The sequence below is a fragment of the Falco rusticolus genome, chromosome 9 (assembly GCF_015220075.1).
Source record: "Falco rusticolus isolate bFalRus1 chromosome 9, bFalRus1.pri, whole genome shotgun sequence".
NCBI classification, from domain to species: Eukaryota; Metazoa; Chordata; class Aves; order Falconiformes; family Falconidae; genus Falco; species Falco rusticolus.
The window spans coordinates 7,170,890-7,198,640 of NC_051195.1; the positions used below are offsets into that span (position 1 = coordinate 7,170,890).

The following is a 27,751-nucleotide window of genomic DNA, read 5'->3' on the forward strand; positions in this document are numbered from 1 at the left end:
GGTTGCTCTCATTTGTACTCTTAACATCAGAGATAATTTCTACTGATGGACAGGTGCCCTGGACACCTACTGGAGCCCGTTACTTCCCAGGGATGGATGGCCCGGCAGCAGCAACATGGGCACATACCCCTGTAGGGTAAGGGCCTCATCTTGGTAAGCAATGTCGCGAGTGACCATGAGCGTGCGCCGGAGCCCTGTTCCTCTTCCCCTGCCTGCTGCCTGGCGCTGGGAGCATGGTCGGGGTATGCTGCCCTTTTGTTTGCAAGTGGCCCAGGGCACCTGGGGTAAGGAGAAGGGTGGGGGATGGTGTGGGGAGCAGGGGTGCAGGGCAGGCAGCACACCTTCGGGCTTTCCTGCTAAAGCGCCGAGGCTTGTGAGGCTCTTTTTCTCCCTCTCCTCTGACTACCAAGAGGAAAGAGGTGACATTTGGCTGGGTGAGGGCTCCCGGAGCCCAGACCGTGTGAACTCTGGAGTGCCCTGCACTGTGGTTGTTCCTTACTTGCAGAAGGGAACAGATCCTTCTTAGCTGGGATTTGCAGGGGATGGGAGTGATCTCACCCCGATTTAATCTTGACAGAAGAAGATGATGAGAAGACTGTGTGCTGAGTTGGAGTTTTCCTTTGAATTCCTACAGTGTTGAAGGCAGTGCTATAAATAGTCGCAGTATCCTTTTTACCCTGGTACAATTCTGTCTCCGGCTCCCCATATAGACAGCAAGTCTGCTGGTAGGTATTTAGCAGGAATTAATTTAACCCAGTCTTCTCTTTCTGTACTCTTTTACTCCAAGCATCCCGATGACTTCCACAGCCATACAAATATATTTCCTCAATAAAAATCTTCTGAGGAAGGCTGCTGATATTAAAATTCCCATTTCTGTCTGAAAATTCTATCCTAGTTATAAATAATCTATAGAAGCCCCCAACTATAACGAGTTAGTATAAAAAAAAAAGGGGGGGGGGGAAGGGGGCAAAAAAACCCCTTCATGCACACACCCTCAAACTTCTTAATCTTTCTTTCCCCCCATGTTTTGGTTTTGAACAGCACAGCATTTTATTCATAGTCTGTTTCACATTTTCTCCCGTGTCACTGCCTGGCCAATTTCTCCCTTCCCAGAAACAGCTCTTGTGAACATCAGTGAAGAAGGAAACCCAGCTACAGCATTTCATGGCTATTATCTTAAAGATAGCTTGGTACGAAATTTAAATACAAGCCAGATTGCTATTTAAAAACCCCAGCCCCTCGAATTTAAGCATCTTTTTCAGTGAGCGGTCCTCAGCCTGGGAGTCCAGCAGGGGAGCGAACTAGGATTTCACAGATCCTGAGCGTTTTGGGGTGCAGGGGCAGAGGCGGCAGCCTGGCTGCGCCAGCCGGGGTGCAGCTGCTGGTGCGGGGGTGCAGGTCGCAGGGGCTGGTTCAAACGCACTTGCCTGGCCGTGGGAGCTCCCGCGCCGTGTCCTGGCTGGCCGCAGTCTCAGTGATGCCACCTCGCTTTCCTCCTAACATGCCGGTTGCACACCAGATTGCTAGCCTCTCTGCCTTCAGCTTATCCAAAGCCTATTTTTAACGGTGTTAATTATAAACCACCATCCTCTGCCCTCTTTGGACCTGCGAGCGGCGGCAGGAGCCAGGCGACAGGGCGGTGGCCGGGTGGTGATGGTGACCCGTGGCCCGGCGGTGCCAGCCAACGTGGCTGGTCAGGCACGCCAGGTACAGGGGTCACACCGGGGGTGCTGAGGGCAGCGTGGCGGTGGGGCTCAGGCGGACACCCCCGGGTTTGGCCGTGGCGGTGGGGGTGGTGCCGCTGACCCTGGATGGAGCCACTGGGGGCCGGCAGGGCCTACCCCCGGCCCACACCTGCTGATGGGCAGCCGGGCCCATCCTCGCAGCAGGCGGGTGGCCCCAGCCCCCTGCGGGGTTGGGGTCACCCCTGACACGCGGGAGGGGGGGCTGTTGGGCTGTACTCTGGATGTGGGGCTGGGGTCCATTTTGTCAGGGGGGTGAGCAAGGATGGACTCTGCCCCAGCCTGGGGCGTTGCATTGCGGGTTTTGCATTTCCTCGGGGTTTGACCCGAATTTGCAGCAGAAGGGCCCCAGGAGGGCGGTGGGTGGCCGAGGGGGGGGACCGTGGTGGCCCGAGGGGGGCGGTGGTGGCCCCGCGCCGCTGCTCGCCGTGCGTATGGCGCCACCTGGCGGCATAATCCGGTACCGCACCGCGGGGGCAGCGCCCGGGCCGGGGCTGCGGGGATGCTCCTGCGCTTTTAGCGGGGAGGCCCGAGCGTCTTACCCCGCAGCGAGAGAAATCGCACCCTGCCCCTTATTCCGCAGTGATTTATCACCCCAGCAGGATGCAGCTTTTCCCGTTGCAGCAGTCGGTATTTTGCAAACGCGGTAAGTTTTTATGGTACGAACTGGGTTTAACGGGTGACTACCCTCGTACCACCAGTGAGTGTGTCTTCAGCTGCGCCCATTGCACTGCAGCTGAAACTGGCTGGGTAAATGGCTGCTGCTGCTGGCGAGGAGGGTTTTCCTGTGGGTGGGGAGCATAAGGAACTGTGGGTCTTGTGCTTGGGGCTGGGGGCATCTCTACAGCCAGATCCGCCGTGTCCCCCTGCCACTTGTTCTGTGACTTGAAATGGGTTTCTCAGGCTAACCGTGGCGCGCAGGTGATGTTTTTCATTTGGGTCTGAAGGAGACTTCCAAGCTGCCCGCTCCTGCCCGCTGTGGGGGTGTTGCACTTGTAGAGCTGCCCTGGAGCTCAGGCATGGGTCTCCCCACGCAGGGAAGTAAAGCAGCGAAGCGCTGCGGCACTGCTGCCCTGCTGCGCGGGGGTGGCCGAGCCACGGGGCCAGCCCAAAGCAAAGCCCCCAGAGATGCCCTGGGCATGAGGGTCAGGCCCCTGGTGCTGCGCTTTGTGCTGCTGGAGCCTGGCCCGCCTGGCAGATGGGGATGTTGCCATAGTGCGTTACAAAAGGTGCTGAGTTGTCTGTCCTGCAGGCAGGAATCTGCCTTGTAGACAGCACTGGGAACGGCAAGGAATGTTTTCCCTTGTTGCTGTTCTGTTCATGAGTAGCTAGCTCACACGGTGGGGAGTATTCGTGCCTTTGCATTCCCCAGTTTGGTACTTGGAATGCAAAGAACTGCCATCCCTGAGCTGGCTTTGTGCTGCGAATGTTTGTCCACTGGGAACAGAGAGCCAGATGTTCTTCCAGGCAGCACTGGTCCATCAGATGACAGTAACTATTGAGCACTCTTATGGTGGCCCAGAGACACAAAGATGAAAGCCTGATGCCTGTCAGCACCTCCCTTGCTATTCCTGTGTCCCTTCAGTTTTCACTCGAGTCCCCTCACAAAAGCAAATGCCACAGAACACGATGTCGCAATCAATGTTAACGATGACCTTTATTTTTGAGAAAGAACATCCCAAGTTTTAAAACACTGAACTGTCAGGCAAATTTGGGATATGCTGAACTTTGTTGTCAAATGGTGCCCTGCACCCACTCCCCCTGCCCATGCAGCCCTTCCGGGGCTCGGCTGGGAACCCACCTTCCTCTTCAGAAGCATTTTCCACAGCAGCTCTTGGATGACACTTACTAGGGATGATGAGCAATATTTGGATGTCCTCTCAAACAAATGCATTTTCACAGAAGAAAAATAATAATCTGATGAACAGTCAAAGGGGGGGAAAAAAACCACCATAGAGAGATCTGGAATAATTTCTTAAAGAGTGGCTTGTGTTGTTTCCCAGCTGCTCTGCCTTTAAACAGCCTCCTAGCCCCGAATCAGGGGCTCCACCAACTGTAAAAGCAAGAACTAACCAGTGCCAGATTCAAGTCTCAAAATACAAACCATTTTCGATGTGGGGAGCAAAAGGGTGGGGGGCTGGCTCATAAGAAAACTTCTAAGTATTATTGTAACATAAATAATATGGCATCTTTCACCTCAAATAGCCTAACACTTCATAAAGTGATACGAGCTTCACTAGTTGCTGAAACACAGCTATTTCTGAAGTGGAACCCGATACCTTTTTTTTAATTTATTTATTTTATTTTACCAGCAGAGAGCAATGTTTTAAGGTGGAGAGTGAAGGATACAATATCCAACCAATCGTAAGTATGATCTAAGAGGGCTTTGAAAAATGGAAAGATCAAGTAAAATCTACTTTTAGTAATAACATGCATTCTAGTTATTATCATAAGTATCATAAACTTGCATCCTTAGTTTACAATTGCAATTCATTTAAAAGAGATACCGGAAACTCAAATATCGTTTTGGCCTCTTTCAGCAATACTTTCCTACAGCTCTTTGGTAGCAGATGCTCTGGTTCCTTTCATCTCTTCGTTTAGTTTAATGTCCAAGTCCCGGAGCTGGCTCAGGAACCCTGAATTCGGGCAGATGTCTCTGTGAGCACTCACCGTTTTCAGAGCATCCACGAGTGTCATGTTTTCATGGATCATTAAAAAGGCAAGCACGAGTGATGCGGAGCGGCTCACCCCCATGGCGCAATGAACAAATACCTTACCTGCAGAAAAAAACAACAAGCGAGGCACAGCAATGTGAGCGGGCTTTAGCAATTCTAAAGCAAGAAGGACACAAGGAGGACAAAACCTACTAGAGACAAGTTGGGAAATTAGTGGCTACTCCTGTTTTCAGGGCGGGTTGGCACACCATCGCGCCATACATCTCAGGCAAGGCGTTATCTCATAATGCCCTCATGCATCTAACTTAGGCATCAGATTAAAACAGCTGAAATATTCTGGGGAAGGGAAAGCTTTCTGCAACTAAACTTGTTAGTATAGTTTTTTGTGGAAAAAAAACCCCGAAACCAAACCCAAAACATTTTTGGCAGAAAATTTTGGTCCAGCCCTGAGCGCGATCACTGGCAAGTCCCATAAACTCTGTAGGATAGTCTGCCTGTAAAAATGGACTCATAATTTACTGTATCTCAGCAGCCCAGTGTGAGCTATAACTGGGGATTTAATAAAGCACTCCAGTGAAAGCAGCGATCTCGCAGCCAGTCAGAGTCGGAGCAAACTCTGGAACAAATGGAAATTATGATAACTAGGCCATAATCCAAACTCTGCTGACAAAAATTCAGCAGGCTGTGGGTCAGGCTCATAGTTTTTTACTTAGTTCATTAACTTCTGCTGCTTCTCTAGCTTAATAGACAGCCTGAATAAAGCTCCAATTCCATGAAGCACTTAAGCATGTGAAACATTTAAGGCAGCGCTGAAGTGCCGACGCTCCCAGCCGAGAGCATCCCAAGGGGAGCGGGGCTGCGGCGTGCGGGGCAGGATTGCCAGGCTGGAGCCTTGCCACCGTGCGAGGGGTGTGATGTACGTGTGGAGGCACAGGGATCCCACCAATGCCTGCGGGATGGACCCGTGGGGGAGCACCCGCAGTGCCGTAACTTCTGCCCTTCCCTCTCCTGGAGTTGGTCCGTCCTTCCACCGTGCTGGGTTGGGTGCTGCCAGCCTCCCCCAGCTCCCGGGGACCTGGCCACTGCCCCTTCCCCGCAGGGCACGGCGCGGGCACCCTCCTCCCATCCTCTGCGCCGCGGTTCCCAGTGTGCCTTCCACACTGTGTGCTGAATCCGAGCTTTGCTGGCTGCCTGCTCCTGCAAGGAGAAGCCATTTGGCTCTTTGAAACTTCCTCCCAAAGCTTCTCTTTGCCTCCCTCTTACCTCCTGAAGTGTTTAAGGCTTTGCCTATGAAATTGGCAGCATCGTAGAAGAAGATACTTAAATCAAAGGAAGGATCATCAAATGCTTCTACTCCGTAGTACTCTATTTGCAGATCTTCGTAATATTTGGCTCCCGTGTTGATGCTATATGGCCCATCTGCTGCATTGAGGATATGAGTAATGTTGAGGCTTTGAAGAGTGGTTTTGCTCCTAGCAGCCCACCTGTTGAAAGACATGAAGGGCTCATTGGCAACGCTCCTAATGTGCTGCTAAAATAGCATGGCTTAAAGTCAGTGCTTCCTCCCGCTAGGGAAGAAGGCAGGAACTGCACCTTGCTTCCAGGGTAGCAGGCTTCGAGAAGCCCATAGTGCTTTGCATGTGAAAAATGCGATATGGTGGCGTGAGAGCAGCAAGAGCGCGGGTTTGCCAGTGGGGGGCTGTTAGTTAAGCAAATGCCTCCCAGCAGTTAATCCCTGGGAACATGGCTGATGGTATAAAGTGGTCAAGGTTTTCCTGTAAATAGTTGTTTAGCACGTTCTAGAGTTCATCTCTCATTCGTAGTGTGTGTGAGTCGTGAGGGCAAGAACCCACAGAGGTGCAGCAGCCCCTCGTTCCTGGTTCAAATGTGGAGCGGCCGTATCGTGCTCACCAGCTGGGCTCTTCCCCTGCTTCCCACCATGAACTGGGACTGAAGTTATTCTGCAAAACTATGATCCTTAACTGAGGTGTTCATGAGGAGGAGCTGGGGAAAATGGGCTATGTAACCTGCAATAATCCAAATAGAAGGAAATAGCAATGAATAGAAGTGATCACAAGATTAAGGTGTTTGCACAAAAAATCCTGTTTGATATTTTCAGTTTTACCATCTTTGAAAGGAAGCTGGGATTTGGACTGGCAAAAGCCCTGTTGTATAGTTCATTTGGGCCCTCTTCCATCTGGCTCTTGGTCCTGCTGCTCCTGTTGGAGTGGGAGGGCTCCTATGCCCTTCTCTGCTGCCTTAGAGCACAGTTTCCAGGGCAGATAACACATCTCAGAACTGACATCAATTTGGGATGGGTTCTTTAAGGATTTTTGTCTAGAAGACAAATAATTCTTCCCCTGCCAAATCCGCTGTGGTTCACAGAATATAGAAACCCCAACTCAGTCACACTGAGTAAGTCACCGACCCGTGTGCCGTGTTTTTCACAACATCCAGGCTCCTCACGTTACGAGTTTTGGAAGCCTGTATCACAAAAACATTCCTGCAGACCCAAAAGGGGCTCCCCAGTGTACCATACCCCCCCCTCCTCCTCCTCCTCCCAGGGACCAGTAATAGCTTAATGATAGGACCATATGTTCTTACGCATCTCCCAGGTAAATATTTGGCCAGACTTGGTCCACATGATTATCAGACCCTCCTCTGAACCAACAGAGCCGCTGGAGGTCTGGTAACGCTGGGGTTTCGTAGGAAGCTCTGCTCCCTGCACTGCTGGTCGGAGATGGAGAGTCTCTGGTGTGAGGCATCTTGCTGCTCTCTTGCATGCACTCGGGCTGTATCACAGACAGCTTTTCTGAAATGAAATAAGAGGAAATTTTCATACAGAAATTATATTCCCTAGGAAGTAGTCCTGTTCATTACCCTCCAAATAGCATTACATTATTTTAACTAGTGTGTGCAGCAGGGCTTGCAGGTGTTGCTAAAAGCATCCAGGGAGCAGGATTGAGTCGGTGGTAGGACTCTGCAGGCATGTAATTCATCCCCTGAGAAAGCAGCAGCAGCATGAGGCGGTGTGATTTAATTTCTTGTCAAGTAATGCTGTTGAAAAAGAACATCCTGTGCCACCCGAACGCAGCGCTGGCTGAACCTCGTAGGTGCAGGTATTATTTCTGTTACTGTAGTGCTGATGAGTGTGTGCAGGAAAGCTCCGGTACTTTATGTCAGAGAGTTATCGAAGTGTTTGTGCACACTTAATTCTGGTTAGTTAGAACTGGAAGTTTTTTTGAAAGAATCAATCATTGGACTGACTTATACTTAAAAAAACTTCTAGGGCCAAGGTGGAAATCTTAGGAGGTGGACATAAGACATATCTAGACACTCATATAGTGTGTGTGTACATGTATAAAAAATGTGTGTGCATGCAATTTTCTTTCATTTACAGGGATGTATTTTTATACACATGTATACACATACATATGGCTATACATATGAGCAGATTTTCACACGCATATGTACATATCTATATATGTGTCTGTATGTATACAAATAGGACTTGAGAGAATTTGAACTAGTTTTTTTCTCTCTCTCAGGTGAATACCCCTGAATGCTCAGCTGTACTGGTATACTTGCGTCTGTCTGTCTCAGTCCCTCTTCTGGGAACTGTTCCACTTTGTATAAATAACGTGATAGCTATTTGCCTCTAGGGAGAGGGTGTTTCTCTTGTCTGAGGGGTAGGGTACTTGCCTGGGAGGTGAGGGAAAAAAAAAAAAAAAAAAAAAAAAAAAGAGTATCTGAACCTGGGCGAAATATAGAACTGAAAGTTCTGGCTTTGTTGCCCCATTGAGAATTCCATCTAGGACTGTTTTGCTCCCTCACAGACCATGCAGTGGAATACGGGCATCCCTTTGGCAGCGTTGTCTGCTGGTTTAGACCCAGTCAGGCTCAAGCCAGCCAGGCCAGCCTGGAGCAGAGCTCAGTCGAGAGCAAGAGTTCAAAGATATCTGAGCAGTCCCTTCTCTGAGACTTTAGGAGCATTTCTCCTGCCAGGATCTCATTACCTTGAACTGCTGTTCTTGCCCCTGGAGAACATTGATGAGCTTTCTTTGGTCGCTTGTGTGGGTTTAAAGCCATAATCAACATGGGAGCCACATCAGAACTCTTCCCAAAGTGGAGTGGCCGGTGTTTATCCTGATGCAGCATCAGCTTTCACTCTAATGCCTGAATTCCTAAATCTGGACTTTGGGTTTATTTTTTCAGCAATTCTAGCAGATGGGTGCAGATGGGACCTTTGGAAGTCATCTACTCCATCCCCTGCCCCACAGCAGCGGCAGCCAGGTGGATGGTGCTTCAAAACCAACAACCACAACTTTGTCCAAACATCCAGGTACGTTACCTTTAACAGTGTAGGCTGATTTGGGGAACAAGCAGAAAGCAAGGGAGTATATCTTGTTGCTTGTGGAAAAAGAAGTAGAGAGGAGGCAAGGCATATGGTTGAACATGCCCCATATATTTCTGTGACCTCAGCCTAAATTTGCTTCTCCTGCCTCTTTCTCCCTCCTCCCCACAAATGGTAAGAGCAGTTATAGCTTTTTGTATGTTCCCATAAAAAGGAAGTCTCCCTAGGGTAACTACTTAATAAGCAAAATATGAAAAGCGCAATAAAAATGATGGGAGAGATGGAAAAAAAGCTGACTGGTTTTACTTTTAATGATGAAAGAAAAGAACTGCAGGGAAGTCAAGAGGAATATAGGGATAAAAAGCCCATGAATTTTTCAGGGCAGATAACATAACACCAAGAGCTGTGGCAGAGGAGTACATTGTGCAATCCCAGCACAGATTAGCATGAAGAATAGCACAGGAAAAGGTATTGTGCATTGCCCTACAAGTTTTACTGCCTTGCAAAAGTCATGCACTATGCTCAAGAGTTACTACCAGCATCGTCATGATGACCTGTTTGTACTTTCACCGACACAGAACGTTAAGCTGAGGCAGTAAAAGGAAATCAAGAAAAAGATAATACAGCTTCTGCATCAGGAGATTCATAAGGCCACAGGCTCATTTTCAAGGAGCGTGGCTGACCCTCAGTCGCTGCATGTGTTCAGAGGCTGAAGTTGTGGAGGCTGGCAGATGGATGCTGAACTTGCAGTTCTCCTAGCCCTCACTGCCTTAAACTTCTGCCGTAGCTGTCAGCCAGTTACAGCAGTAGAGGGGCTTAGCAGAGAGAGGGAAAGGGATGATCAGCAGAATTACACTGCGAGGCCTCTCGTTCAAAACCTGACTTTGAGGAGGTTCTCCAAGAACCGAGTCGTTTGGTGCTGGTGAAACTTCAAAGGCGACTCCAGCCGGTGCAGCCAGGGAAGCGCTTTGCAACCAAGCTCCCTTTCGTAGGGCAGTGCCCTTTCCAAGTGCGCCAGCGGGGTTTGCTTCGCACGCCCGGTGCCAGACAAGCGAGCTCCTCGTGTCGATGCGAAGCGTAGCTCCTGCCGAGCATGCCGCTGCGTCCTGCGCCGCCCTGGCCTTGAATGGAAATGCTCTGCAGGGCCTTCAGGGTAAGCTTGGAAATAGTTATACCAGATGATTGGACTAATGAGAAAAGTAATATGAATTTTTTAATTGAAGGCCAGGGACTTTGCTGAGGGTTCCCCCCCTCCCTCCTCCTACTTTCAGATACTGCAAAGCTAGCAAAAGTGCTGCCGCTGATTAAATTTCTCTAAGCTTCTCCCTCTGGGTGGCTCCCAGAAGCTGCTCTAGTTGGAAGCAGCCAGTGACTGCAGGAGGGCAGGAGCCCCTGTAACTGGAAAAAAAAATAATCCATGTCTTACAAGGTCACTAATGTTTTGTGTAGAGATCTAGACCATGCAAGCTGGATAGGATTACTTTTCTTTTAAACCGTAGCCTGGAAGTACTGAAAGACTATCTCGTTAGGTTCTTTCTTTCTATCTTCCTTTCTCTTCCTCTTTTTTTTCTTTTTTTTTTCTTCTTAAAAACAAAACAGCAGCAACAAAAAAAAAAACCAAAACCAAAACAACAACAAAAAACCCAAAACACCACACAAAACAAAACACACACACACACACGCCCCCAAAAAAAGCAACAACAACAAAAAAAGACTTCCACTCATAGGAGACATTCAAGCCCAGAGAGAGGTTTTAAGGGCAATCCAGATGTATTAGCCTCACACAAGGTAGTGCAAGCTCTAGAACTGTTCCATCACTGCGCATCAGTTCCCAAACAGGCAGAGCACCGGGGTGCACCCCAAATGGCCAGGGCCTGTTTGGCCCCATGGCTGAACTGAGGGGTCACGGGGGCTCGGCTTTCCCCGGGGGGGACGAGATGCGTTGTGGGGCAGAGGCTGCGGGGAGCGCCCAGGAAGGGCTGCGGGGGTCGCTCCGCACGCTGTCCACGTCCAGCTGAACGCGGCTCCCAAGGGACTCAGTCATTCCATGGGACCTCATCTACAACACCCTAGCTGAGCTCTGTATCTCCCTGATATTATCTGGCCACTTGAGTTACTACAGTCTGCAAGGCTTATTCCCTGACACCCCACCCCCCCACCCCCCCCCTTTCTGCGCTGGAAACAATTGCCGTTATTCTACTGAAGATTTTTCTGGCAAAGGCAAAAAACCCACACAACCCCCACTGACTTGAATTGGCTAAAGCATTTAGCAGATTTGTGTTGCATTTGCAGATTCCAGTGAAAGAAAACTCAGCAAAGTTCTGGGGGGGGGGAAAAAAGCAAACCCTCCAATATTGTAGGTTTGAAATGGTTCATCTTGTTATTGCCAAAAAAATGACCGTTTCCATCTTTCTATTCAAAGTTACTTTTGTTTTTGGAATTTTACTTCAGCATTGCACAAAATCTTTTAAAATATTTAAACAAGATGAAGTAGCTTGAGAAAAATTGGTTGAGAAAAATGCGTTTTCTTGAATTAAAAATGAACACAAACTACCTGAGCAGCCACCTATCTGCCTGCCCCTCATTTTCCCTGCTGTAACAGAGCAAGCCTCTTGCCATTGTGCCGTGGTTGTTACCTGCTGTCTCCTAAAGACCAGACTGAGGCGCAAAGAGATGAAATGACTGTCTGAAGCCCCAGGAGGAGTCCGTAGCAGGGCGTAAGTTGGGCCCCAAGTCATCGTTCCTCTCCCTTTCGCAAGCACCTTCCTAGCTGGCACAGCTCTGCTTGTGGTTATGATACCAGCCCAGCCGGGGACAGGTGTCTCTCAATAACAAGGTCTTGCGTGAGATTATTGCTAGCCTCGGGCACCGCAGGGCACCGAGTTCGGCTGCACCTGTGGTTCCTACAATAACACAAACACTAGTGAACAATAACATGATACAGAAAGCTCCTGCAGCCAAATATCCTAAATTCCCTGAATCAAAAGCTGACAAACTAAATGGTTCAAAAGAGCAAAGCATAAGATCAGAATATAATTTATGTGAAAAAAGAAAAAGCCTCTCGATGCATTTGAAATTTGTCTGCTCTGGGTTTTCTTCTCTTTTCTCCCAGCAAGCATCTCTGAACTCTTCTTGCTCTTTTCTCTCAGGTAGTGCTTTAACACTATGGCTCTTTGTCCTCCTGATGGAAAAATCCAGATGGAAAGAAGTGTGGTTCACAGGGAAATGATCATGTAAGTGGAATTAATCTTTCAGATACTGTAATGTGAAATCTGATCTTCCTTTTTGTTAAGAAGACCCAGTGTGTGTCTCTACGTTTTGGTCAGAATCCGACGCTAAGAGAACCCAGGAGTCTCTTGAGGTAGAGCTGAAAGCCTCGTGTGCAGGAACAGGCACATTTAAAAGCAATAGCAAAGTTAAAACAGCCAGATGGGAACCTAGCAGGCAACCGAGAGGGGAACTCTCTGTTTTCCTTGCAAGCCTACTGGGGCTTGTTTGCAGGAATTAGAATCTCTCACCAGCAGTTCACTGCAGCTCTAATACCAAGTGGTATTGAAAATGAGAAGCAGGTTATGGCTGACGGTTTAAATGAGGCACCTATGGGAATTTAGAAATGAGATCCTGGACTCGTCTCGGCATAGACCGTGCACATGGCAGAGTAATATTGCTTTCTTGGCTGACTGCATCATATATTATGGCCTTTTATTTTGCCCACACTCAAACAGCAGGGAACAGCAGAAGTTCATTGCTCCTGCTCGCTGTTTAAACCCTGATCGGCCTCACCAGAGGCAGTGCCCCTGCATAATGGGAAGCAGAATCGGTCCCTCGGCCTCACTGTGGGTACGTGTTCAATGCAGCACTGTATTAATGCCGTTGCCATTATTCCAGAGTGAAGAGAAAAGCAGAATGTACAATTAAAGCTCTGTTTGGTTCGGTTTTTAAGAGAATTTACTACCCGGGAAAGATGCCAGATCGAGGGCTCTGGAAAACACAGCCCCAGCTTTAACCGCAGCATCGGGAAGGAGCAGGAGCCCCTGCGGGCCTCCTCCAGGGTACCCACTCGGCTCAGCCCGCAGATGCCCCTCGCCCTGCACTGGCAGCCGTGTTTTACTGGGTGGGAGAAAATCTGAGTCTTCACACCTCTTCACTGCCTGGTCTCCCTCCCGCCACCTGCGTTCACGTCTGGCCGTGTACATTTATGATGGGGCCCTCCGACTCCTCCAGACTGAGCTCAAAGGTACCAACTCCTGCCTGCAGGGAGCCCAAGCTGGGCAGCCAGAGGCTCCTTCCTCTGCCAGCCTCCCATCCCTGCGCAGGGCTGCCCGTGGGGTGGCTGTGGGGCAGGGACAGCCTGCTGCTGCCCCACGGGAGCTGTGGGCAGCTGGTGACGGCAGGGACACACCAGGCGCTTCCAGGAGTGGTGGCAGTAGTCAGAGGGCGGGGGCGGGTGAGGGTCACCAGCGGGGCAGGTCCCAGGTCAAGTGGGAAGCCAAGGGCTGGCGCGGGCAGAGCTGCGAGGTGACACAAGGCAGAGATGAAGCCCAAGGGTCTCAGCTCGGGTGGGCTCCTGGGCGAGGCGGGGAGCCCCAGCGAAGACTCCCCCGCAGCTCCTTCCAGCAGCCCCATCCCAGGGTGCGGAGCTGCAAATGTCCTTGGACAAGGTGAGCCCCAGGAGGGGCAGAGCTTGCCCAGCCGGGCTCATGGCCTTGCCAGCAGGATTCAGGCTTGGCAGGGGGAACTTTACCTGTGTCTGGCTGGATTTTAGATTCACAGAATCATTTAGATTGGAAAAGACCTTTGAGATCATCAAGTCCAGCTGTTAACCCAGCACCGCCAAGGCCAACGCTAAACCGTGTCCCTAAGCGCCGCATCTATGCATTTTTCAAACACCTCCAGGGATGGTGACTCCATCCCTGGGCAGCCTGTTCCAGTGCTTGGCCACCCTTTCCATCATTATTTTTTTTTCCCTAATATCCAATCTAAACCTCCTGGGGCATAACTTGAGGCAGTTCCCTCTTGTCCTGTGGCTTGTTACCTGGGAGAAGAGACCACACACACCCAGCCTACAGCCCCCTCTCAGGCAGCTATGGAGAGCAATGGGGTCCCCCCTTGAGCATCCTCCTTTCCAAGCTGAACACTCCCAGCTCCCCCAGCCGCCCCACCATCACACTGGTGCTCCAGCCCCTTCCCCAGCCCTGTTGCCCATCTGCAGACATGCTCCAGCCCCTCTGCGTCCCTCTTGCAGCGAGGGACCCACAACACCATGGTATTCGAGGTGTGGCCCCACCAGTGCTGAGTGGCTTTTGGGGAGAGGAGGTCACGGCTAGCTCATAGAAGTGCTCCTTTCCTTTGCAGCATAACACGTCTGCAGATGTTTTCCCAGGACCCTGCCTTTCCAAGGGGGGAGAACCTCCGTGCTGCCCTCAGTCCCTCCCCGCCTCCCCAACCCTCCCATTTAAGAGCCAGGCAGCCAAGAAGAGGCAGGTGCCCACACACGGGGCTAATGCTGCAGGAAAGGATGTTTAGAAAAATGGGGGTGGTGGGTGGAAAAAATGAGGAATCGTGCTTGCAGTGACATGTGGCAGGACGGCAGCTTTTACATCTGCAGCTTTCTGATTCAAAGAAGAATTTTTTTTAAAAAAAAAAAAAAAAAAAAAAAAGTATTACCTTAGCAGCTGGCATCTCTGAGCTATTCAATGCACCATCCCCAGCAAGACAGCGCTGCCCTCCACAGGCTCCTACCATAATTTCCGACTCGTCTGTGAGTATCTGTCGGCTCCCACCGTAATTTCCAACTCATCTGCGGGTATCTGTCAAGCCTAGGGTGATGTTTTCCCCTTTAATTCTCTTCTGGGGCACTCCTGTCCAGGGTACCACAGCTAGGAATTAAAACCCCCAAACCTGCTGTTTTTCTTGACGCATCTCAGCTACAGTCGTGCTTCTCCCTGGATTAAAATAGCTGTAGTTCTGAGTCCTGCTGCCAGCAGCCATAACTGTGCTGTATGCTGTAATCGGGAGAGCACACCATCACCGTGCAGCTAACTGCTTCTAATTGTAGAAACTTCACTCTGATCTTACGTAAGGGCAGCGATAGAGCAGAAAGGCTGGGGCTTGTGAGGAGCTTAGACAGAAAGCTTCCCTGGGCAGCCTGTGCCCCCAGGGCAGAGGAGCTCCAGCCAGAGCAAGGAAAACAAAGTGACCTTGACATTGATAACAGTTCAGTGAGTGCTGTCGCAGCCAGCGCTGTGCCGAGCTCTCGCCCGTGCCACGGGCTGTCCGTAGGTGGAAGTTATGGCAGTTCTGGTATGAATAATGTCAAAGAGACCAGGCTCAGGGGTGGGGTGGGGGATGCCTTGCGAGCTTCAGCAAAGACAAACAAGGATGTTAATATATTGCTTTCAAAAGGGGCTCCAAAGCGCTTGCCCTTCTGCAGGGCGGTATAGATTTGTGTGACCATGGCTGAAAATTCTTCTTGATTTACTCCTCAAATGATTTTTGTCTGACTGCTGCTGTCAATACAAAATTGACAATGCTGTCAAGCTTGCAAGACTTCAGCATATTTGAAGGCACGAGTAAAGGGGGTTTGATATTCCTCATTCATTTGGCAGGGGTATCTTTGAGCTGTCTGCCTCTCCCTGCACTTTTAACATGAGCAGTGAAGTGCTTGCCTTGCCTTGCCATGCTTGAAAGGGTACATCTGAAAAAGGCACGTTTTTTCTGAGGTTGGCAAAGCTGTACAAACTCTTTGCAGTGACATCAAGAGCAAAAAGACTTCAAAACTCTACGGTGGAAGATCTATTTTGGCACTGAAGTTTTTTCAGGCATGTTGCAGAGCTTTCAAGGGACACTCTCTGCTTACTTGGGGAGGAGTGGAATGTTTTTTCTTTAGATTTTTTTAATTGCTGACTTAAAAATCATTATTTGTTTTTTGATTAAGTCATCTTTTATGTAGGGTGACTGCATGCCATGAAGGAATTGACCACTGATGAGGTGCATGACAACTAAGAGGAGATAGTAAGAACTAGAACTGGAGTTTACTTTCTCTTGCAAACTTTTGATTATGTGTCTGATGAATATTTGCTCCTAATTTCTTATCTTGAATTTGAAAAAGTAAAGCTGGGGGTGGTTTTCCTGTTGCTCCTCCCTGGTATTGGGGTACCGGGTAAAGCAGAGTGAGCCAGGGCGCTGCCAGGTCAGGGGGTGTGGGTAAAGCGGCGTGTGCAGCCCCCTCTCCGGGCTGTGATGGATGAGTGGCCAAGAGCTGGGGCCACACACTTGCTGCTTTATGGAATTCCAGTCACAGGGAGAGCTTGTCCTGCCGTTTGCTGGCTGGTGGGAAGGAGTTTCCTCACCAGGCCCTGCTGCGCTGTCTCTGCGAGGAGCTGGCAGTGCGGTTCTGCATCACTCTGCAGGTACCGCGTTGATGCCACTGGGGCCTTGCAGGGAGGGGTGCAGCCTTGCGGGAGGTTGTGCCTGCTGCAGGCGGTTTATAATAGACAGTTTGGGAACAGGCTGCAAATGTAACAGTCCATTTTCTCAAAGCAAACCTCAGCGCCTCCAGCACAGCCCTGGGAAGGCTGTCCTCTGCTTGAGAAAGTTGCTGTGAGCAGGAATACATTAAGGACTGCGCGCTTCTCAGGTACAATGATAAGGGGAGCCATCCATGAGCTATAAATAGCATTAACATCCTTTCCCTCCAATGCCTGGCATCCCAAGCAGTCATTTTTGCTGGTGCTAGTGAAAATGAACAAAGCTTTGAATGGCATTTATTTATGTTCTCTTTGTAGGCTGGAATTTTGTGAGTAGTTTTTCTTACTGACTCTGATTTATTTTTTTTTATTATTTTATTTTAAGGGCAAATATTGGCATTTTCTCCTTTTGGGTTTTTTTCTTTTTGTAATTGTCATATATCATTTTCATAATTTTAGCGTAATTCTGTGGGAAAAGCTATTGTGACAGGAGAGTGGGCATCACAAGTAGTCCTTTGCAAAGAACCTCTGTGTGATTGCAGGAAAAGGGAAACACACACACACACACAGAGGAACCCAAACTTAATCTTATATAAATATTTATATATATATTTATATTTTTTTAATATATATATTTATATATATAAATCTTATGTATGTTTTCAAGAAAATACTGAAAATGCTTTGGTTTAGAATTACGCAAACAATGCAAGATGTTCTGGCATGATTTGTGGTGTTTACATCGAGAGATCAGACAGAAACAGTTGTGGCAGTAGAAGGAAAAGCTTTACATGCCTATCAGACAGGATCTTCCCGGGCTTTCATAGGAAACGAAGATGTCTTTTGTGAAGGAGCTATGAAGACCTGAAAGCAAAGCTGTCAAAAAGGACTCTCTTCAAAAATATTTAAGGTACACTGATGAGGTCCTGTTATAAAATGATAAAGCCTCACGTGTTAGGCAAGTCTCCTTCGCTGTTACAAGACATTCAAGGTCTACAAACCAGACATTTTGCTCTGGGATAACCACTGAACCACCGCTACTAGATCAACTGGTAGAGCTGGAGGAATTAGCCTAGCTTTTAAATATGCAAGAAGGGCTATGTTTTGTCCCAGTTATGTCAGCTGATCTATACGCTGCTTTTCCTGACAACCCTTGCCTTAGACCAGCGCAGCAGCAGTGCCGTTACTGAAGCGCTGTGGTTTCCCCTGTTACCAGGAGATGGCAGAGGAAAGCAAGCCTGAAGGCTTCAAAAGCGCAGTACCCTCGGGACGGCGTGTAAACGGAGCTGCTACCGATGCACAAGAAACTGCACTTGGCTGGGTGGAAGAAAAATGCAAAATGTACCGGATGAATTAAACTGGTATTGACCTGGGTGTATCCATCAAGTGACCTACACTGCCTGCTTTCCATGCAGGTTTGCTGTGTAAGAAGGGCCTGTCACGGTGCTCGTTTTTCCTGTTCGTGGGGCGATTTGGCCTGGTTTTGTTCCACTGGCAAAATCTGTTGTACAAACCAGCTCAGGCCATAATGCAATCGCTCACAGTAAAAAGCAGGATGATTCTTTTAGTCTTTCATTCCCTCTCTTTCCAAATATATTTATCTGCCCTTTCCCAGTACCTCCAGTGGTAGGAAAAGAGCCCAGCTAGTGCAAACATCCTCTCCACCAGCTGTCAGGAAGCGAGGGAGGCGTGAGGGGCAGGTGCCGGGTGGATTAACACACCCGAGCGCTGACAACTTGTTGCCCTGGGCTGCTGGACTGGGTGGTGGGCTAGCAGTGGTGGTCACCTCAGGCAGCGTCTCTCCTGCCTGTTCTGCAGGGGAAAACTGGCCCTACAGTCACATGGGTCTTGCCGAAGGGACATTTCCACTGCCAGAACTGAGCCTCTCTCAGGAGCTGGCAGGGAATCGAAAGAGGGCTTAGATGGAGGAGCCCATGCTGTTGATGCTCTCTCCCCAGCTGCTTTCACTTCAAGTGCTTAAAGGAAATAAACCCTCTACAAGAATGGAAATTGGTTTGGGAAGTGCAGTCAGCCTGGCTGGAGGCTTTGAGTTAACCAAAGGTGTTATTCCTCCTCCCCATCCAGAGTGATGCTTCCCTTGCAGCCTTCTAAAAGATAAAAGTGAGCCAAAGAAAACTTGCAAAGGTTATTGGGCATCAGTGGACATTATTGGGTGCTTATTAACTGGTAGGAGTTTTTTCCGAGCGGCAGCACTGTGCAGACTCTGGGGGTCCTGGTGATGGGGTCCCAGTCCCAGCTGTGGCCCTGGCTGCCCTGTGCCCCCCGCCAAGTGTCCCTGCAACACTGTGCTGGCTGCTGCAGCCGATGGAAATGTGAGCTGGAGCCTGCTGCTGACTAGCTTGTAGTCCACCTCAGAACGAGCATTGAGGAAATTTATCAGCAGCCTTTGCGGTTCGTCCGACCAGGGGCCAAAGCCTCGCGGCCACGGCAGGCATGCTGGAAAGCCCACGGCAGCGGGCCCAGCCCAGAGCCCTCCTCCAGTGCCAGCTTTCTCACCTATGTCTCACCCTTCCTTTTCTTTTTATCCCCACAGCCTGAGCTAACCTCCCTGGAGCTGATGGAGGCAAGGGGCTTGTTGGGGGCAGTGTCAGGGGAAGGTTTGTACCAGGACCAGCCCTTCTGTCCAGTCTGCAGTAATTAAAAGCATCATGAGGATTAGGAGGCAGCCAATCTATTGAAGACAAAAAGCTGGAAGATACACAGGGAAAGAATGACTTGAAAGTTTTCCTGTTTCTTATATTGTCTTCCCCTAGGCTCTACTCTGGGCTGCTGGAGAATGATTGACTAGCCAGACCTTCAGGTCAAACCTGCCTTGGCACTTTTTGCACCTGTCTTGGGAATCAGGTGTCCACAATATCCATTACTAAATATCGAATTATATAATGTGGCCAGCAAACAGCCAGCATCTGCCTCACAGGCTGGAAATATATTTGTCACTACACACCAAGATTCATTTCACAGTGGCAGCAAGGAGGAGGATGACGAGAGATCCAGAGTGAAGCAGCAAAAGAAAAACATTTAAAGCAACTTTCAATGGTTGAGATGATGAGGAGAAACAACTGATGATATGGATCTCTATCACCTGGGCAGGAACACCCTTGCCCCATGCAATGATGCTAACACAGACACCAGTGCCCTCACACCTTCCCCCTCAGGTTTTGGATCCTACTTGGCTTTTTAAGGTATTGTTTCTAATACTGCTTCTTTTGGTGAAATGACTTTGTTCCCAGCTTGGTTCTGCAGTTAGGAACAGATTCCCCTTCATCTTGGGAGGAAGGCAAGTGATGGAAATGCTGCAGCTGTTGGCAATGCTGCAAGAGCACTGCCAGCATCTGGGAGCTTTCTTTTGCCCTTCGGCTGCCCACCTCTGAGTTACAGGGTCCCACTTGCTATTCGGAGGGAGATTAAGCCTTTCTGAAAATGAACAGGTTTAACAGAGCACAAAATTACTTTGAATCTGCCTCATCCAGGACATCCTACAACTGGGTCCTTTTGCCAGGCTTCCAGCATCTAGGTAAAAGCAGCTCCAGGGTATGCTTAATCCTGCTCTGGACACGAGGTGAGCGAGCGCATATCCTTTACATGTTGAGGTTTTAGTAGGTATGTGTGTATGGGGGAAACGACACTACAGACATCTGTTTGCCTTCCATGCTTGAAAGGAAAATCCTCCCATTTCAGCACTGAACCTTTACCTTCAAATGCCAATTTGCTGTCTTTTTTCAGTGAAGACAATAGTGAGAAACTGTTCAGCACAGGTGGTTTACCCCCAAAACAAAAGCAAATTCATGGCTGTCCAGGAATTTGGAAGCTCTGGGTAGAAGGGATTTTCTATTTCTATTCTGCTGGGTGAGGTGTATATACCAGAGTTTTCTGCTTCTGTTCTGTTGTGCAGGTGCATGTATCGGTGCGGGAACAAGCGTACGTGCAGGTCGGCTCAGAAGGGAGGATGCTTCTGCTCAGGGGACATAATGGCTGCTGTGGTGCTGGATCGGGTCCTGAGAGGGCTGCCCTGAGCTCTGCCCTTCTCCTGCCACTTACTCTTCACCATTGCCACAAGTAAAGGCTGAGATTGCGTAGGTCAGTTCTAACCCAAAAGGTCAGATCTGCTCTGAAATGCAGGAGCCCAGCGGTGGCTCAGCTCACCTGCGCCCTTTTCTGTATTCCTGGCACCATCAGGCACAGGCAGGCGGTTACACACTTGCCGACTAGCGGAACAGAAAAGCAGCCCGTAGAGCTGAGGTGCTTTCTTATCCTGACGCGCTAAATGCCTGCCCCGCTTTCTCCACCCGTGGTGACAGCAGGCTGTGCTAGGGTCTGCTGATCCCCCCTGCCCCTTTTCCTGCCTTTCTCAAGCCATAAACAGTTGTCATTATCGAGTGACTCCGTCCGGCCCCTCCATTAGCTCAAGCATCCTGTTGATCGGTCACAACCCGACTGATGGCAGGCGAGACCTCCATGGCTGAAAATTCAGGCTCCCTCTGCTAGCAGAGGTGCTGGCATGGTGGTGGCGAGGCTCCCTTCACCTGCTGGCTGCTTACGTCTCCGTGCAGAATGCTGCACCTGGATTTCACAGCTTTTCTGCGTGGCTACTCACAGCCTCCTAGTGGGATCTGATAGCACCAGCCACCCCACCCTGGCAGAGACCTGGCACCTCTTGGCACAGGAATGCAGCCTGCTACCCCCGGAGGAAATAAAAGACAAAATCCTGGCCAAAGCAGGAGCCATGAGAGCAGAGCTAAGGTTCTGGCTGCCTAAATGTTTATCTTCAGTCTGTATTTGATGTTTGGGTAACAAGGTGACCGGCTTCCTACGGAAACCTAAGGCAGGTTAAATGACCCAGAGGAAAACAGTGGTTTTCCTGAGCTGCAGGACAGAGGATGTGCAGAGCCTCACCATTGCTCACTCGCAGCCTCTGTGCCTGAGGATTTCATGCAGCGTCTCTTCCTAAGCCCTTCAGATGAGGGCTTGCAGTCTGGTCGATACAGTCGCGCTTCTTTTTTATTTCTAAAAGGAATGGCTGTCCCTTTGTACTGTGTGCGTTTTGTCATGCTGCTTTGGTTCACCCACCGTTTTCCCAAGTTTGCTAAAGAAGCTGTCTCTGAAAACAAGAATGGAGAAAAAGAAAACTATCAAAGACTTTTGGAATTTGTTTTACATATGGGGAGAGATTTTTCAAAGGCAGAAAGGAGAGTCTATCAGGTTATGTGCCTGAGTACTATTTATGCCCTTGAAAATCTTTTGCTTACAGTGCTTAATTGGTCTGCGCAAATCCATTGCCAGAAGAGGTAATTGACCATTTTTATAGAAGGATCAGTAACAAAACCACTCCAGGTTATTGTTCTAGAAATTAAAAAAAAATTAGGAATTATGGAAAGAATATGTTTCAGGGCATCAGCCAGCCTCCTGAAACTATGCAAATTCACTCGGTGAGAACAACAGCAGACACAATGAAATGAGTTGTATACGAAGAACTGAGCTCTCAAATGTGATATTATGCAGAAGGTAAAGAGTCTGTACTAGATAAGTAACAGCTCGATGTGTTATCAAGGGTGCACTTTGATTTTGATGAATGTTAGAAGAACCTTTAGCCTTGAAAATAAAGAGGATAATTTCTCTCTAGGCAATGGCTGCTCATGAAAGTCATAAAATAAGAGCACTGGAGCCCTAATTTTATAGTGCTTTTTAAATGATTTTCAAATGGTCCAGCTGCTTTGTGCCACAATAACACAAGGCAGAGATATTTACACCGGCGATAACAAGCATGCATCAGCCTGCCCGAGCTGCTCTCCGCAGGCAGCCTGCATTAGGCGAAACACACATGGAAAGCTGGTACTTGCCAATGCGGATTGATCACAATTACACCGTGGCCTGAGCGATCCTGGGAAGCCGCTTTTTCCACCAGACAGCTTGATTGTTTTTCTAGTCTGTGTCTCGCCTGCGAGGCACGGGATGTACGCACCCGGCGATGCTGGTTCTATTTTGACACTTGAGAGCCTGCCAGCTCTGTGTACCTCTTAGGCCATGCCGTCCTTGGCAGGCTTCTCTTTTCAGAAACAGGAGGGTGGATGCAGCCCGGGGTTGCACCGCTGTTTTTTGGTGGGAGTTTCTCCCGCGATTAATTTGGCCCCAGTGTTGGTGTTCCAACATTGCGCTGCGCTGTCTCGCACAGGAATGCATGTGTGTGGCAAATGACATCTGGGCAGATCCTACCTAGTTCTGCTGACGTGCTGGAATTGCCACCAGCAACTTTCCCCAGGTATTTTACCTCGGCATGTCTAGGACTTCAGTCTAAAACTATAATTTGTTTTCCCGGACCTGTTCTAAGATAAGAACTACCCCAGGGTGGTCTAGCTTAGCTTTCCAATTTGGGTAGTCATTTCAAAAGTCTGATTAGTATTTTATCTTTGCAGGCCCCTTTCCTTTGCGAGACATGGATGAAAGACAGGATACTGGGAGAAACCTGCCCTTGGAGCAAGCCAGGTATGGCTGAAAGACCAGTTCCTTTATGAAACACCCCTGTCAGATTAAAGAACTTGGCTCTTTGTGCATTCACCATTGCTCAAGACACAGCAATGTTTGTGTAAAAAGAATTTTGGTAGGAATGGGGAATTCTGAGCATGAAAAGAAGGCTAATTTGTGGCTGAAAAAATATTATATTTGCTGTAAATCTCAGGTCCCTAAAGCTAAGATAGAGCTGGGCAGAGGGCATGGCGGCAGGAAGGTACCTCTGGGAAGTCCTCAGCCATTGAGCATATATTGTCACTGGGGCGGGAAAATTCTGTCTCCCATCTTGGTGACTTCCTGTACATGTTGGACTACAGCATTTTTCCCCCTTTTCACTTGCTGATCCCAATGCAGCAAAACAGGTTAGCTTCTCTTTCTGTCCAGGGATATCCTTAAGAGCTTGAGCTTTAAACAGGAGCCTGTTTTCTCTTGGACTTGAGTTTTAATGAGCAGAAGGGACAGCAAACTGGGAATGTATCCAAATGGAGTATCTAGCACATTTGTTGCCTCCACTTAACCAAATGATTGAGGAGTGACTGGAGCATCTGAATTTCAGAAACCTTCTACCCCCTGAACAGAGAGGAAAGATAGGTTGGATGCCAAAGCTTTAGGTCATGTTCCTTTCATCTTTATCTCATATTCAGATTGTCTGATGTTCCTCCCTGTCACTTTGATCTTTTTTTATTTCATAAGAGTTTAGAGTTTACATAGGTGTATCCTGTATCTCGGTTCAATATGTAAATCCTGCAGCTTGATGAAATTGCTTGCTACTGGATAACTCTTTGGATAACATTGCCTAGAGCAAAGCGGGAGAAGATCATGAGGTAAGCCAGCACAAGAGAAGCAGATCTGCTTTTTTCTAAGAATACAGGGAACGAAGATTTTACCTTCAAAATAGAAATGAATTCATGTAGCACTGTTCCAGGCTGCACGGAATGGTGCCACGGTCACAGATTGCGTAAGTTCATACTGCCTCACTTGCATCTCATCTCGCCTTATCTCTGAGAGATCCAATTTATGGTAGCTGAGATAAAGTAGCCTCCAGGGTATTACATTCATCCCTTTCATAAATCAAGAACCGCTTTTTGTTACTAGAGATCTAAATCCAGAAAGAGAGGAAAACACATGGCGTTAGGTTTTGTAAACGGCCAATTGGCATGTCTCTGCCATAGCTCTTTGCAGCCTTTGGCTGTTTCTCAAAGCAGAAAGTAACAGGGTTTGTGTTCTGTATTCTGATGAATCAATACAGAAAACCGGAAAAAAATCAGTGATTTCCCACTGAGAATTCGGAACTCTCTCCTCCACCAAAATACAGCATCATTCATTTTTATAATTGGTTGGGTTTTTTCTCCTGCTACAGAAGATGCATGCTGATGATTACCAGTAGACTGTGTGTGATCCTTGCCACTGATTTGGACACAGTTTTGTGGCTACTCCTAATCTTTCAGGATCCTGCTGTCCTCCCACCTGCCAACGGAGACATGTCTGTAAGTGGATAATTAGGCTTACCCAAGTGGTTGAGTGAGGTTTAGTTAATGCTGCTAAAGTAATTTGTGATTGCTTAATCAAAGTGCTGCGTAAGAGCAGCCGTTTACCACCAGGAGAGGGACTCACCATTTGGCTTCAGAGGCAGTACAGAAATGTCGCACCAAGGTGAAAGTCGATTGAGTCCGCTGCAGTTATTCCATAGTAACGCCTTTCCTGGCCGTGGAAAGTTTGGTCTCCTTTGCTTCCCCATGCAAATCGTGCTGCATTCAGTGCATGGGTGACACCAAGCCTCCTCAGGTCTTCCTCGTTATGGGCTATGGAGCTGTGGAGAATCATGTATGAAAGCTCATGACAAAAAGCAACTGAAGGTTTCTTGTTGCCTTGCCGTGCATTCCTGTCTGTGGGGCCTGGTGCCCACCACACTTGGAGACATGTTGTAGAAGAAAGAGTAAGGCAGTAAAAGAAAGGTAAAAGGTTGTGATTTCTGAATATACTCAAAATCTATGTGGAAATGCAGAATTCCAAGTTATTTCACTTCTGCAAAACAGTTTACTGCCTCTAAGTTCCTGTACATTTAACATGTGTTACAGGCTCCAGTTGACTACAAAAGCATTAGGAATTACTGGCCCAACCCCCTGACAAAAATCCACTTCATGAGGTAGCTCAGGTCCTCCTGTAGTTTGACTTGAAACATGTATGCTGAAAGAACATGCTCAGGTTTTAGCGTGGCCTGTAACCATTTTGCCTCAGCCGGTAATTGTACGGTGTTCCTTTGCTGGAGTGGTATTAGCCTTGCTAATCTGGCTAAACTCCAGCAGATAAACCTGCCTGCTTAAGGTCGGCATGAAGTTTGATTTGTGCCAGCCGTTTTACATCTTGTGCCCTCAGCTGCTTATTAAGTAGGACTTTAAAAAATAGTTTATCTTTCAGCCCAAAGGGTCTTGGCCTTGGCCCTGCATATCAGCAATGGCTGATAGCCAGACAAATATTTAATAATGTTTGTTGACCACTTCAAAGTCCTCCGGGATGAAAGACATCATGTATAGTCAGCCATCCCTACTTTATTTTACGAGAGATATTTAACCTGTTTGAAGAAGCTGACCATCATATTTCTGATAAAGTCATAAGGAGAATTCTTATAAAATACAGCATTAATTCTAGATTGATCTTTGATTTCCAAGCAGCTCATTAGAAACTGCACATAACTGGCTCCACAGAAACAAGCAGTGACAATTTATGGTACTGCTTCGGGTTATTTTAGCTCTGGCACAAGTCCTGATGCTGGCACAGGTTTGCTCAGAAACACCTTCCATTTATTGACTTCACTGAGTATCGGGCTGGGCCCTAAATGCAAATACTTCCCCTATTCCCCATTTCCACCTCAGGTAGATCCCAGGAAACCTTATTCTCAGGTGTCATTCATATTTATCTTATCGGTGTTGGCAGAATAAAGAAAGTTCTATCTATAGCACTTCATAAAGTTCCAGTTTCACTGATTTCAGTCTGTAACTTGTCGTATTGAAGCTCAATGTTAGTGATCAGCTGTTGCATCAGCAAACCAACCTGTTTTCATTTTTATTCCTGTTAGCTGAACGTCCTCCAAGTTCATCTTTTCCTTACTGCATGTACACACTGTTGTTATCCACACATTTTTCCCCACCATTCTTCACACACACACCCCAAGAGACAGAATGTGTTTGCAAATAAACATGCAAGAATAATTTGGAGCATATATACCTACAGGCATTAAAAGGAGGTCTTAAAACTGCACTTAGAAGAACACCTAAAATCAAACGATGGTATTAAGACAATACAATTTCAGTTATTTTTACAGAGTCTTAAATGTTTGCTTTTACTACCTGTTGGGCTCAATTCAGCAAATCCTTATTTCTCCAAATGGTTCTAATAAAGGAAAAAAGTTAATTTCCGAGTATAGTTATGAGGTTTAACTGGAAAGGCAAAGGCTGGTTTCCCACTCTTGTCACCAAGGCAGGAGTTCGGTGAAGCACCGCACGGTGGGCTGGCTCCTGCCTGTCTGCACCCATGGCCAGCCCAGCAGAGCCGTGTCAGTGGGTGCCCAGCGGCATGTCACAGCAGGCGGCCACCCGCTACACGTAGGGCTTATCTGCAGGATGGCACACTCCAGACTGGAACCCTATTGCCGTTAGGAAGCAGGCTGCAATTTGTAAAATCACGTTTGGTAAATGCCATTTTATTTCCCTGACATCACCTTAGCTCGTTTTTAGGCTTTGCTTTTTGGTAACTAAAAGAATGCCTACATTTAGCTGTAATCAATGGGCAATTAGCCAAAGGATGGTTTGTTCTTCCTGCTTCTCTCATTCAGGATTTATCGTAATTGTAATTTCCAGGTATTTCAACAGGTTTGCAACCCACTGGTGGTGGACAGAACTTGTTTTGGCATCACATTGGGCACTAGGCATGTTGAGTGCAGATGACTGCATGCTTTCTCTGTGCTCCACAGAGAAACAACCATCCGCACAAGTCTGAGAAATAAACGGTGAAGTCTGCTGTCACACAGAATATCCACCTTTTTTTAATTTTTCCCCAGAAATTTCAACTGCAAATCAAGTTGTCATACAAATTGCAAAAACTAGAACACTTTTTTTTTAATGTGAAAATTTCCATTCTGGTTAAAATTAAACTGAAAAAGGTAAAACCCAATCATAGTTCAGTTTTAAGGTTACTCAGAATCATGAGTCTGTCTTGTGCTTTATATGGTAAATGTTTTAGCATTCATAAAATCTATATGTTGAATAATTATAAAATAATGCAAAGCAATAAAAAGAGTCTTACTCTAAAGTAATTTTATTCTGTTCTGTAGGTTCTTTCTTTAATGGATAGTCCTTTTGCTTTCTTCTGTGTTAATCTTAAACCTATTTTAAGGCAATGAAATTTAACAACGCTAACTAAATAAAGTAGTTGGGCAGCATATGTTAACAAGAACTGTATTCCCCAGCCCTTCAGAACAGCTCAGCCTCAAATAACACTTACATATTGCCTATGTGGAGATTAGGCCACTCTTCACCCATGTGATTTAATTCCACTTTGCAGCTGTCCAAAATATCTGGCAGTTCCTGGGCAGAGGGAGCGCCAGGCTCAGAGCGTTCCTGGGCTGACGGGCTCTGGCCGTCTTCTGGCGCTGCCCCCTTTGGTGGCCACCCGCAGATTTAGGCAGGGAGAGCCTGCTGGATGCCGCTGCTGCAGAATCCACAGGGGAGGGTTTTTTTTTTTTGCTGAAGCGTGCTCTTTGCTGCCGCTTGATGTTCGCAAGCAGGTGGCTGTGTCTAAATACGGCACGCGCCTTGACGCCTCGCCGCATTAGCTCAGCGCTGCATCCCCGATGCGATGGGGAACGGCCACAAAAATGAAAATTCTGCATTAAGCGGATCTTATGCAAAAAAAGGGCTACTCCCCTCCCCACGTAAGCTATACTGCTGTGCCTGCCAGCACAGAGCTTTCCCTCTGAAGGAAATGTCG

The 27,751-nt window shown here is 48.1% G+C and overlaps 1 protein-coding gene and 1 long non-coding RNA gene across 4 annotated transcripts; one reads left to right on the plus strand and one right to left on the minus strand.

The window, feature by feature from the left end:
* Positions 1 to 1,608: 1,608 nt before the first annotated feature.
* LOC119153950 lies at positions 1,609 to 23,659 on the plus strand. Of its 2 annotated transcripts, XR_005106269.1 has the most exons (6): positions 1,609 to 1,707; positions 4,055 to 4,106; positions 8,633 to 8,759; positions 11,921 to 12,004; positions 19,015 to 19,443; positions 22,672 to 23,659. It is a non-coding gene; the product is annotated as an uncharacterized LOC119153950 (long non-coding RNA). The 2 variants fall into 2 exon arrangements; XR_005106268.1 differs by having other exon boundaries at positions 19,015 to 23,659.
* LOC119153949 (dual specificity protein phosphatase 13-like) lies at positions 3,394 to 27,713 on the minus strand. 2 transcript variants are annotated; one of them, XM_037400983.1, is made up of 5 exons: positions 27,266 to 27,713; positions 24,380 to 24,575; positions 7,022 to 7,229; positions 5,681 to 5,901; positions 3,394 to 4,519 (listed from the first exon to the last, which is right to left on the minus strand). In XM_037400983.1, the coding sequence occupies exons 2-5, from the start codon at positions 24,501 to 24,503 to the stop codon at positions 4,293 to 4,295; spliced, it is 780 nt and encodes a 259-aa protein (XP_037256880.1). In that variant the 5' UTR covers positions 24,504 to 24,575; positions 27,266 to 27,713; the 3' UTR covers positions 3,394 to 4,292. The 2 variants fall into 2 exon arrangements, with proteins under 2 accessions (XP_037256880.1, XP_037256881.1); XM_037400984.1 differs by lacking the exons at positions 24,380 to 24,575; positions 27,266 to 27,713 and adding an exon at positions 23,653 to 23,756.
* Positions 27,714 to 27,751: the final 38 nt, after the last annotated feature.